The sequence below is a fragment of the Phytophthora infestans genome, genomic scaffold, assembly GCF_000142945.1.
Source record: "Phytophthora infestans T30-4 supercont1.63 genomic scaffold, whole genome shotgun sequence".
Taxonomy (NCBI): domain Eukaryota; phylum Oomycota; class Peronosporomycetes; order Peronosporales; family Peronosporaceae; genus Phytophthora; species Phytophthora infestans.
The window spans coordinates 408,952-421,919 of record NW_003303696.1 but is presented as its reverse complement, the minus strand read 5'-3'; the positions used below and the strand labels follow the sequence as shown (position 1 = coordinate 421,919).

The window sequence follows — 12,968 nt, the reverse complement described above, 5'->3', positions numbered from 1 at the left end:
CGTGCCTACGATTCGGATACCCCTCTTTTTCTTCGACTTTTTCTCCTTTTGCTTCGTCTTCTTCTCTTTCTGCACCACAACAGCCACCGCACTGTCCTCTCTCCTCGTCACTGCTACCTCTTCATCAACGTCCACTGTAACGGCCTTATCTCCTCCATCCTTCACTCGGCCGCCACTCGAGTCATCCACTTGACCAGAGGAAGGAGTGACTCGTTCTTCCCCTCCCTCACGCTCCTGTCATTGACGAGACGCTTCGGCCGTCGACGCCTTCAGAGTCGTGGCCAATCCCTTCAGAGTAGCGATCGCGGGACACTGAGAGACACTATGACCGGTCTGGTGGCAGTAGAAACACCGCATCGTCGAGATTCCTCCTCCGTTTCCACCGCTAGGCGGGCCACGGGCCCCGGTATACGGCATCTCACACTCAGCCACAATATGACCGTACTGGTTACACCGTCGGCAAGACATCGTTTGGCGCGAACACGTCACGCGAGTGTGACCCTTGTAGTCACATCGGCCACAGACAGGTTCTCCTTCTTGCGTGTGGGAATCCTCCGCCATCTTGATGCCTCGACGGGCACGATTACCTCCGAACGGACCAGCTCCATCAGCTGGAGGGAACTGTCCGTGGCCGCCGGAGCTCGGCACCACTGCCGATACAGTAGGCACCGCAGCCGGCGGCACGGACTGCAAATCTTCCATCACCTGGTGTTGCCATTCCTGCTGCTGCAACAGGAAGTCGTCCAGCTTCTCGGTTAGAGCGTTCACAGTCGCCGTGTGACTATCAGTCCACGCCCGCGACTCGTCAGGAAATTCGTCGTCTTCCTCCACAGGACGATGCATGTCCTTAAACATTAGCCACTCGCACGCCTCTGGAATATCTCGAGCCGGGCTTGAATCGAGAGCAGCCAGCATCCTCTTGTTCTTCAGGCCACGACGGAACAACTGATACCACATCTGAGGGTTTGGATAGTCGAGGGAGTCGCACGGATCCGTGACTCGGTCTCCCCATTCCTCCACTGACTCGCCACGTTCACGCTTAGTGGAGTACAGTCTCTCCCAGAGCTCGTCGGCCGTCCGGCTGAGGAACCGGTTGTGGAAACGCACCTTCAGCGTCGCGAACGACTTGATGCTGGAGTTGCTCCACCACCTTTCGGCCTCACGTCCCTCCAGCTTCTGTCGGAAAACAAACAGCCACTCTCTGTCGGGCAACCGGTCAGTGTGGTGCTCGAACAGCTCCCAGAAGTCGCGCGCCTTCTCCACCGTAGCCGTGTCCGAGTAGAACATCGGCAGCACCTTCATCACAGTCGACATCTTCGTGGGCCAGTCTTCACGCCTCGGCAGGCGGGACGGCCCAGGCAGGGCCCGGACCGGCGGTCGAACACCAGCACGCGGAGAAGCCTGCGGACCTCGCGGCACCACTGCGGAACGCCCGGGGCGCTCCCTACTTGTCCCGTCCAAGAAGGGCGCGGACCAGTCCTACGCACTCCAGGCGGAGCAGGATGCGTCCGGGTCGCAGCGATACTCTGACCTCCCGTAGCAGCAGTAGCCGCCCGAGTAGTACTTGTCCCAGGCTCTCCCAGGCACTCCCGGTCCCGTGGTCTTGTAAGGGGCCACCGGATTGGCAGCGACCGTCTTCTTAACAGCGACATGTGGAGCCTTGTAAGGCTGCTGGGGCACGGACGCCGTGTACGCGAACACCGTGTTGTCCGAGGGTGCGAGTCCCTTGGACGCCCAGCTCCAGTAAAACGCCGGCCGGTCCCAGCGGTGCTCCTCGGTTCCAGTGTACTGCGGAATGAGTCCACTGGGGCTCTTCTTCTTGGCCGGTTCCCAATTCTCCACGAAAGGCTCGTCCTCCTCGTAGTGGCCGAACACTTCCCAGCTGCCGTGCTCATTGGCAAGTCGGTGGTCGTCCCCGAGAGGAACGTCCTCCTCCACCAGGGGTACCTCGTCCGGGGCCCGGCGACACAGCCTCCGTACCGGGCGCCGGCTCCGTCTTCACCTTTTCTTCTTCCTTGACCGCGTCTTTGACGCCATCCGTCACCTCGAACCGGCCTTCTCCAGCCGCCCGTAGCTCGTCGCGCGTGCTATTACGTTGAGCGTCCCGATCAGTAGCGGCTGTCACTCCCGCAGGAGCCTTCTCTTCATCATCTTCATCTTTTACATGCTCCGTCTGAGAGTCTCCGTGACTCTGTCCTTCTTCAGCCGCCTCTCTGGCAGCGGACCGCCTCAGGTCCTCTTCATAGTCGTCTTCCACGTATACCGACATGACACTCTTATCCAATGCTTCCCTCGTCAAACCCTTGTTCCCAATACTACCTTATGCGCCCCTGGGCTCGATACCAGGAATCCCGCGCCAAAAATCACACTCCAGTCCCTATGCGTCCGGGCTCGATACCAGACCTCCTTGCACTACGGGATCACACTCCACGACGTCTCCGACGGTTCTTCTTCACAACGAAGACCAATACCCTGCTTCTCCACCACGTGTCGCGAGCCGTCCTTGGATGGGACGGTCGACGCTGTATAGGAGTAGAACGGTACGAAGATATAAACAGAAGCAACAAACTAAAGACAAATGTCAACACAAGTTCTTTTCTGCTTGTTGTCTCCAAGGAAAATTCACGACTGACCTCTTACTTTCTTCCTTGCGACCAGCACTTCGCCCTCCACGGTCCTCGTTCCCGCCGTCAGGCACCGTTTCACAATCATCGTCCACGATTTTGTCCACCACGACAGCGAGGCGGTACCGCACACCCCACCGCCTCACCGCGAGGATACACTGTCCTTCAGTAGCTCCGGTCCCCCATGACTTCCGTCCTCGTCATCAACGGGGACCGTACGCTCTAGCTGCGCTTATCCTACGGAGACCGAGGCCGGTCCACAACTTCTCAGCGACTCCGTCGTGGCCCTGCATGGCGTCATCGAATGCGTGGCCCACACGAATCTGGTCGGCCGTCGAAAAGTGCGGAGGAGGGTAACGGAACTCACCGTGCCCAAGACGGTGGCCGCCAGAACCACTCGTGACACTCTCCCCGACTGAAGCTTGACGCCCTCGTCGAGCACCCGTAGGGCCTTGATCAGCTTTCCGGGCACGGTGAGCATGTCGGCGCGCCCGCACTTCGCTCAGCCGACGCACCTTTGGCTTGGGACCCACACAGCCGTCGGCCTTCCAGAACGCTACGCTGAGGCGCTCGGCCTGCTTCTGCTCCTTAAGGTCCTTCGTCCACCGGGCGTATCTGTCCTCAGCGACTTGCTTAGGCGTGCGTCGGCCCTTGGAGGCCTCGCCCCACCGCAGTAGGCGGCTAGTAGCGGCTAGCAAGACGGTCAAACCACTGGCAAGCACCACATCGTCGTTCCAGACGAATCCGCCGTCGACGCCCAAATGTCTCTCCGCCAGTACGTAGGACCACAAGGCTGTAGATGCTAAGGTGTGCGTGGTCACTGCCGCAAAGGAGACTTTCGAGGGTGTTATCCTCACGCTGGACCCTGTGGCTAATTATCTCGTGCTCGGTAAGCTCGACGAAACACGCGTTGAAGCTGCTGAAGCCGGTAGAAATTAGTAATGGAGTCGGTTTTAGTAAATTCACAGTCAAACAAAATGATACTTTGGAACCTAAGTACGAATTGCGATTTATGCACTCTAAAAGAGTGTTGTGGGCTCAATATTTTTTTCAGGTTTCGATATTCAAATGCTTTTTTAAAGCCCTTTGCTAAAAGCAATTATATACATGTAAGGGTAGTCTTACAATTTTTTCGATGGAAGTTTGAACCAAATGTCACAGCTCCGGTTAAGTGCGAAAATTACTTAAGCTCGATAATCTCGATACCGGAATTTACGGCCCGGTGTAAAAACTACCTTTCAATTAAAAACCGTAAAAGCGGCGGAAGGCGAAAAATCGCGCACAAGATACTCCTGTCCATTTGAAACCGTCGGTTTGTTCACAGTATTGTAGAAAAGGCGCTTGAACTAGGACACTGTTTTAATGCCAAACTGATTAGCCCAATCCTTTCCCCCATACATTTCCTGTTTAAAGGGTCACCATATAAACGTTAATTTAAACAGACCAAAAGCATACCTCAAGTGTGATTTTGAAAGACTAGTTCTCCCAGGAGACGACCCTTCAGCCTATAAAGGATGCACGGTTTATGAAAGATTTCTTGTAGAAAGGTACCTTAGGTAGTCTTTTTGCGTACCGCGACGTGATTGGCTTTCCAACAAAAAATGGTATCTTCAAAGCGATGTCTACTGTAAAAATGTCGTGAAAAAAGACGGAACGAGCAGTACCGTGAGGAACATTCACTCAAATTTCGCTTTTGTTCCATCAGTCTCTCGTGCTAGCCGCGCAAAGTAACACTCACTGTTGTTTCTATACATCGGTTTGCGTCGTGCTAGCGATATTAATATCAGTACGGTGTAGAGATGCAAGATGTGGCGTCAGCACCTGTGCTGTATCGATTTAAATTGCTCATGCATGCATTCACAGCGCGCGCCACTGAATCGGCACCATTAGCGTCTCCAGCAAGCACGACAAACACGACCCAATGAATACAGTCGCTGTCTGCTGTGAAGTGGCGGGTTAATAAATGCATCGTTGTGATTGATGCGACTGTCTCGTCATTGTAAGATGAAGAGCCGTAAATGCTGCCACTTAGACCGCTACGCGTTTCTGTGAAAGCCGTGAATGGAACGCTTTTTGCCAGGTTGCGCACAATAACTGTGAGTCGGTTAGGATAGCTGTTACAATGAAATCATAAATAAGGTACCTTATTACCGTGTACAGTCGGTTACTTTTCAACGGGTTTAGGAAACACTTGAGAGTTGAAATGGTCTGTCCGATTCAGTACGATGTAGCTACTACATGCATAGTACTGCTTGACATGGGGCTGGATCGGGCGCTTTTATTTACCGAAATTATTCGACATGACACACAGAAATACAAAATACTTGAATCCAAAAAAGGTGTTATTCAAACTAAAGGATTCATTCAACAAGCTACGCTTGGTGTATCCTCGTGTACTTTCAGACGAAAAGGGAACCGCTTTGACGTCAACGTCTTTGGAGTCAAGTCCTTCGGCTTCTCCTTCAGCCACGCTGGTGATCGATAGTAGGTACACCTTTCGCAGTCGCAGCTTCTACACCGAGGTTCGTATTTTAGTAAGTCCGCAAATTGTTCAATAAGATTCATCGCATGGACAAGCCACACGATCATGCTGTGTCGTTTTTTCCACGCGAAGACCTTGACGTCGATGACCCTCGATGGTAGCTCTGTCAGCTGCTGAATCGGCCCGCATTACTATGAGCTGCTGGGTGCTCTGGTCTTGTTTGAGCCGATCTCGCAGAATGAAGTCATTCAAAAATTGGATGCGCGCACAAATGTCCCAGCGAGTAATCTAAAGCACCAACGGAAGCGTAATCAGTGAAATATAAAGCTAAACATTTATATGCGACGTACCTCCGATAGCTCCATACGCGTCCTTAGCCACCTCGGCATCCACAGGTAATCATGACGATATTTCTCTCCACGGAGAGAGAGGTTCTTGTCAATATCTCGCATTTCTTTAACAGGGAGTGCGGCTACAAAATCGTCTACATCTGCAGTGGACCTAAATTTCGGCTCGACTTTCTATCATGATAGATCAAAACACGACATAGCTATCGTGATCACACTGACTACTTACTCGCCCGCGTGGGTTAACGAACACAGGATATGTCGAGTCAAATTCGACATTATCACCAGCACGGAAGTGTGATAGTATCTAAAAAACGAATGCGTCAAGGATTAGATCGAAATAAATTTAAATTGAATTACATTTCACACCGGCTCCTCACGTTTCGCTTCGTAAATGCCTTTCCCGTTTGATGCAAGGGTCATTCCCGGGCCTGGCAGCTGTCATCATTGTGAGTGGAGTATTATTCATAATCTGCGGTCATTTCCGTACCTCAACAGGTTAGTTATCAGAACGGTGATCCATCATCTGCGTTCTACACGTCGATTTCTGAACTGGTGGCTTGCAAGTTGCTCAAAAAGCATGCTACTTCAATTGGACCATATATATTGGGGTTTGTATGAATTGATTTGAGCCTAGTGGATCGTTCTACGCCGTCGGCAGCCTAATTTAAAGGGTACGCATACGTATCGGTACCGGCTTCATGGGTACTGAGCCAGATCGATATCACGATCTTGAACGTTACAAAAAATGGTACTTCAACAGAAGATAAGTGCTGGTATCAGATCAAACTGTACTTAAATAATAGCTTAGCTACCGTATCTAATACAACTTCAACACAATCGTCTCCTACGCTCGAGTCGATATATCGCTGTCCTCGCAGCTTCAACAGCGCGCCAATGGTGCATCGGATCGCTCGTTAAAACCGTCATGCACTCGCATAGCTACCAACGTTTCGTGATGGTCGTCGTAGCAACGGAGAAATCAGCTCATGTGCAGCTACTATGGCGGAGCGGGGAGTCGCATCTGGGAAATTCACCAACAGCTATGCGGAGAAGGCTGGTGACGCTTTTTAACTCGGTCCAATACGTCATAATGACGTCCATATACCCGTCATCGCTGTCAACAGGATACTGGGATCGGTTTTGATCTTGTTGATGGGATGCTCGCGGACTGCACGCTATTGAGTTAGTAGGTGTAGCATCATGGACGGGCATTGTGACACCAAGCCAATCGTTCGTCTTGCCTTCTGCAGCGTACGACGACTGCACGGAGAACGACACATACATGGCGTATGAGACGTGCACACATTGCACGCTTCCACGCAGGCCGCCGCCAAAAATCCCGACATACACTCGAACGGCCCCATCGACGCTAACGGGTTCACCAAATCAGCGACGACATCGGCGCCATGATATCCGTCGAGGCCGTCGCCACGTCCATCACGGTCGGCGCTGTAGAGCTACTCGACACCACCGCGGACCCCGGCAACACTAACGGGACGGTAGGGTACGCTTGTCACCAACTCGACTTAAGCGTACGATGAGCTCAATATATGCTTGTGAGAGTCATGGGCAGCACTGCGTACGTCGTTTGCGTAGCCTTCGCGTTAGGTTGACCAGCTACATCGGGCTTGGCGACGGCTTCCAAAAATAAGCCAGTCGTAATTGACGCTGACGGTCATTAGAGCGTCGGCCGCCCGGGCCGCCATTCATGGAGAGACTCAGTATCTCACCTGCGTGTTCATACTGACCAGTGCGCTCATTGCCGGTGCTCATTGATTCACACGTCTGGTATATATCACCAGCAACAGCAGTGGCATTGGTTGTAGATCCATGCGCCACAGACGCATATAGAAGCTGATTGGGCAGGGCAAAGAGTCGTACTATCAGGGTGTCGGTATGAAGCATCACCCCAGCCTGCAGCCATACTGGAAGTGGATGCTGGACAACGACCCACGCTCATTTTGCGTTTTGTATTAGGTGTTGATTGCCGGGGGGTCCTTCTTGGAGGATGACGTCTGTTGTCGTCATCTAGGTGATCGCAGTAACAGCAGATCTCGTAGAGTCGGGGCCGCCCTATCTATTCTGGCGTAGTGTCGAGTAGAGAAGAGCGTGACTATACCGGTAGCCGATTAAGTATAAGCTTGCGAAAGCTCAAGTCGACGGCGGACGCGATATTAGCTGGTGAGACATATGGGTCAAACTATCATATTTCGGTAGGACGCAGCACCAGCTTCGGCTTCGGCTAAAGACCCTGAAGCGAACCCACGGAACAACCTTGGACAAATTACCAAAGCGCTTTACGGATGCTGTAAATAAAACAAAGCCGATCAGCTCCAAACATGACAATGGCGTTGGACACTAGACAGGTGGTCAGTGCTAATCAAGCAATGACTCGCCTCCTGCGTTATGATACGAGTCGTGAAGAGTATGTACGAGGCCACCACCCCGACCATCACGCTGGGCGAATTGTCCCGACCGGCGTGGCGTTAATCTTAGCCACACTTCCACCGCTTCAATCAAGCGATAATTTCGTTGATATTGGATCTGGAATCGGGAATGTCGTAGCGCAGGTTGCCCTGGAGAGTTGAGTTGGGAAGTGTGTGGGCATCGAGGTCCAGAACGACCTAGGACAGCTGTCGGAGATGCAGATCCAGGCTGCAAAGTGCCATTGCCTGAGAATATCAAAAGATATCGATTTTTAATGCTGATCTAAGAAAGTTGAGTGAAATCGCCCAGACGGCAATACAGGACATGAGTGTACTGTATTCGAACAACATTGGCTTTGATCCAACGAGCAATGAGGCACTCGAGAAGCTGGCAACCGCGGTTCCTACTCTGATCCATTTAGTTGTGATGGCCAAAATTTGCGGTCGTCATTGAGCGAACTGCCGTCGCCGCTTTTGCGCAACCTGGAGACTGGAACGGTCAATTACTGATCCAGTATCCTGGACCTCAAAACCTCATGAGGCCTACTGCTACACAAGGTCCTCCTCCATGGTAGTAGCCCTCGATAAGCCGTCATCATAAATACACAATGCGTGTGTGTATTACAATATTCATCAGTGCAAAAACCGTTAAATCTGTTAACCACGCAACGGATCGTACGAGATGCTTATTTCTACATGCCGCATCATTGGCGAGCGCAAAACGGGCATTCATTCCATGCGTGCCACCACAGCATGTAAGCGGACAGCCTCACAGATTCTACGATCACCAGCACAACCAAATCGGACGATGAGAGGTTGGTGTAGGGTGAGAACCTGGTGGACCACGCGTACATGGTGTACGAGACGTACACATTGTACTCGCTCACGCCAGTCACCGACAAGAGCCCTAGCACGACCTCAAATGGACCCACCGACGCTAACGGTATCGCCGAGTTCAGCTAGGACATTGGCACCACGGTATCCGTCGTAGCCGTCACGATGTCCGACGGGCTCAACACCGCCGTGCCACTCGACACCACCACGGACTCCAGCATCACTACCGGGACGCCAGGTGATACCTGCCACCAATTCACTCAAATCGTACGATGAGAACCTGGCGACGGGTAAGGATATGGTGTACGACGAATGCATAGTGTACGAAGCGTTCATGACGTACGAGACGTACATATTGAAGTCACCAACGTTTGCCACCGACAGCGGCTCTAGAACGCATTCGAAAGATCTCACTACTGACACTTAGGGTTTTTTGGAGTCTGGCGAGGACATCGGCACCACGGTTTCCGTCGTGGTCGTCACGATGTCCGTTGGGTTCGGCGCCGCCGTGTCACTCGACACCACCACGGACCCCAGCAACACTACCGGGACGGCTAATGATGCCTGCAACCAACTCACCCAAATTGTACGATGAGAACCGGGCGTAGGGTGAGGACCTACTAGGACGAAGATATAGTGTACGAAGTGTTCATGACGTACGAAACGTACATATTGTACTCACCAACATTTGCCGTCGACGGCAGATCTAGCACGCATTTGGATGACCTCACTACTGACACTAACGGGTTTGTGGAGTCCAGCGACAACATTGGCATGCCAGTTGGCTTTTTGCTACCGCCCGTGCCGAATGTGCTCGATCTTGTATCTCTCGCTAATGGCAAAAAAATCAGCTTCCAGCTGCACCTATAGCAGCGATTACAAGAACAGCTAAGCCATAAATCGCCGTGCCAAGCAATGCGACGCACTTTGTGTTGGAATGGGTTCATAATAATACGGGATCTGAATTACAATTAAATTTTTGAGAATGTCGTGGAAGTTTTAACGTTGGTTCGATGGGTGCAGGCCAGTTTGAGTTTTTTTCAGATGTCTTCGCTTTCAGTAAAAGCAGCCAATCACACTTCATTCCGAAATTTCCTGTCGAGCGATTGGCTAGCCATGTTGAACTTGTGCGTATCTGCACGTTTAGTGGGGATTGAGAATGGCGCCGAGGTTTGACGCGCTTTTGCGGAGTGGCAGCAAACCAATTGTCATTTTCGGATTTGCCAGCTCCGGCTAACTCGTCTTCAACACCTCGCTCTCGAACGCTGACGGCTACCTGTATAGTCACGCTCTTCTCTACTCGACATTACGCCAGAATCGGGGGGGGCGGCCCCGAGTCTACGAGATCTGCTGTGGCTGCGATCACCTAGATGACGACAACAGACGTCATCCTCCAAGAAGGAACCCCGGTAATCACCACCTAATACGAAACGCAAAATGAGCGTGGGTCGCTGCTCCAGCATCCACTTCCAGTATGGCTGCAGGCTGGTGTGGTGCTCGATACCGACACCCTGATAGTACGACTCTTTGCCCTGCCCAATCAGCTTCTATATGCGTCTGTGGCGCATGGATCTACAACCAATGCCACTGCTGTTGCTGGTGATATATACCAGACGTGTGAATCAATGAGCACCGGCAATGAGCGCACTGGTCAGTATGAACACGCAGGTGAGATACTGAGTCTCTCCATGGATGGCGGCCCGGGCGGCCGACGCTCTAATGACCGTCAGCGTCAATTACGACTGGCTTATTTTTGGAAGCCGTCGCCAAGCCCGATGTGGCTGGTCAACCTAACGCGAAGGCTACGCAAACGACGTACGCGGTACCGCCCACGACTCTCACAAGCATATATTGAGCTCATCGTACGCTTAAGTCGAGTTGGTGACAAGCATACCCTACCGTCCCATTAGTGTTGCCGGGGCCCGCGGTGGTGTCGAGTAGCTCTACAGCGCCGACCTTGTTGGACGTGGCGACGGCCTCGACGGATATCATGGCGCCGATGTCGTCGCTGATTTGGTGAACCCGTTAGCGTCGATGGGGCCGTTCGAGTGTATGTCGGGATTTTTGGCGGCGGCCTGCGTGGAAGCGTGCAATGTGTGCACGTCTCATACGCCATGTATGTGTCGTTCTCCGTGCAGTCGTCGTACGCTGCAGAAGGCAAGACGAACGATTGGCTTGGTGTCACAATGCCCGTCCATGATGCTACACCTACTAACTCAATAGCATGCAGTCCGCGAGCATCCCATCAACAAGATCAAAACCGATCCCAGTATCCTGTTGACAGCGATCACGGGTATATGGACGTCATTATGACGTATTCGACCGAGCTAAAAGCGTCACCATCCTTCTCCGCATAGCTGTTGGTGAATTTCCCAGATGCGACTCCCCGCTCCACCATAGTAGCTGCACATGAGCTGATTTGCTTCGTTGCTACGACGACCATCACGAAACGTTGGTAGCTATGCGAGTGCATGACGGTTTTAACGAGCAATCCGAGGCACCATTGGCGCGCTGTTGAAGCTGCGAGGACAGCGATATATCGACTCGCGCGTAGGAGACGATTGTGTTGAAGCTGTACTACTGTACATAGCTAAACGATTCTTAGTACTGCTCGGCTTGAAATCTATAGCGCTTGATCAACTTCCTATCGTTTTCGTGCTTTTCCGTTGAGGTACTTGTAAAGTCTTCAGATATCTTCTGGAGTGGCTCCGGCACTCATACGAGTAGCAATGTATGAAGCTTTGGATATACTGAGCTATTTCTTTCCAGCTTCGCACTTCTGAGAAGCCCAAAGGGCGCGGTCTTGCGCGATCCATTCTGGTTCTTGCAAAGTTTTATATATTTAGTCCACTAAAGTGTCATGCAGTAAGGCAACCTTTCAGCAGCTTTCACTCAAGAATTTGGTGTCGAGGCCCTAGCGAGAACGTCGCAAGCCTGGTAACCTTAAAGGAATGACGCAAGCGGGGCAGAAGAACGGTAAAATAATCGATGACTTACGAGCGACTCGTAGTTCGAAACACACGGGGTCCAAGTGGCTCGCTGATGGTACGAGATAATGTGAACAGCTCTTTTTCAGTTTGTTTCTCACTTTTCTACTTCGTAAACATATGCCAGAAGACCGATCCGTGTTCAAATCGGTCTGGCGAATTTTTCGTCAGGATGGCCGGGTGGCCAAGCCTCCACCTGTAATGGGCCCTCCCAAGTTACATATGTAGGTAGTTTTATCTGTTCTTTGTAGTGGTTCACACCATTAAATAAGTAGGTAGATTTGCATTACAAAAGTAGGTGCAGCAGCACACGAGTAGCGTGTGCTGAACTGCCGTCACCTTATTGGTTGAAATATGGGGAGCCAGAACCATAATCAACCAATAAGGAGCTGACGTGTATTTGAGTGGTCAGGGCAAGCTGCCCTGGACCTAAATAGAAACAGAGTTGATTTTCCTTCAGACTAAATACTTGGTTTCAGTATCATTGGACTTGTACGCTTCCTCATCACTACGTGTAAGCAAGTAACGGACACCCCAGACCCGTTACACCTGGTAGCACTTTGTAGTCCTTCCCATGACCAAGTATACGATGAGCCAAGGTATGACGTCTGAAACTCCAGGGCCGACCCTGGAACATGCTGCTTTCCCTCATCTCACTCGTGTCGAGTGGGAAACCCTTCACCGCCTCGCGGCGGTGTCTGGTGAGGCTGTAATCGCGTCGCTGCTGAGCTCAGCGACGTCCGACCAACAACGCCAAGCAGCCCAAGCGTTCATGGAACGCGAGCTAGCCGATGCGAATCGGCGAGCAACAACTTCCGCGCGTTCCTCATAAATGATGTCGTGAAGCTAGAGACGTCTACTTACTCCGGTGAAGGAGCGAATCGCCTCCCGCTGAACCGGTGGTTTCGAGAGATCGACATCGCGATTGCTTCGAGAATGATCGAAGCGCAAGGGACAAAGGTCAATTTCTTATTGTCCCGGTTGTCCGGGAAGGCCAAGGAATGGGCCCTCGGTAAACTTGTCGTTGAACACGACGCATTCCCCACTCTGGGGTCTCTCCAGAAAGATCTCAGGCTCGCGTTCGAGCCACCTCAAGACGAATCCCGCGTGCGTGCCGAGTTCTTCGCCCTTCGTCAAGGCAAAATGACTATGCGCGACTACGTTCAAAAGACTCGCCACCTCGTGTCATGCATCGTGACAAATCCGATTGACACAGCATCGCAGGTCCATGTATTCGTATTCGGCATGCGTGAAGGCATGACACG

General features: G+C 52.1%; 2 protein-coding genes across 2 annotated transcripts; both read right to left on the bottom strand.

Annotated features, from left to right (window-relative positions):
- Positions 1-237: 237 nt before the first annotated feature.
- Positions 238-2,269, bottom strand: PITG_18152 (uncharacterized protein; the record flags this gene model as incomplete). Its single annotated transcript, XM_002896263.1, has 3 exons — positions 238-1,201; positions 1,484-1,874; positions 1,948-2,269. 3 exons carry the CDS (start codon positions 2,267-2,269, stop codon positions 238-240), a joined length of 1,677 nt encoding a protein of 558 aa, XP_002896309.1.
- A 312-nt stretch (positions 2,270-2,581) lies between these two features.
- Positions 2,582-5,558, bottom strand: PITG_18151 (uncharacterized protein; the record flags this gene model as incomplete). Its single annotated transcript, XM_002896262.1, has 7 exons — positions 2,582-2,787; positions 2,866-3,444; positions 3,482-3,540; positions 4,080-4,129; positions 4,486-4,565; positions 4,977-5,118; positions 5,457-5,558. The coding sequence occupies 7 exons, from the start codon at positions 5,556-5,558 to the stop codon at positions 2,582-2,584; spliced, it is 1,218 nt and encodes a 405-aa protein (XP_002896308.1).
- Between the last annotated feature and the right edge of the window lie 7,410 nt (positions 5,559-12,968).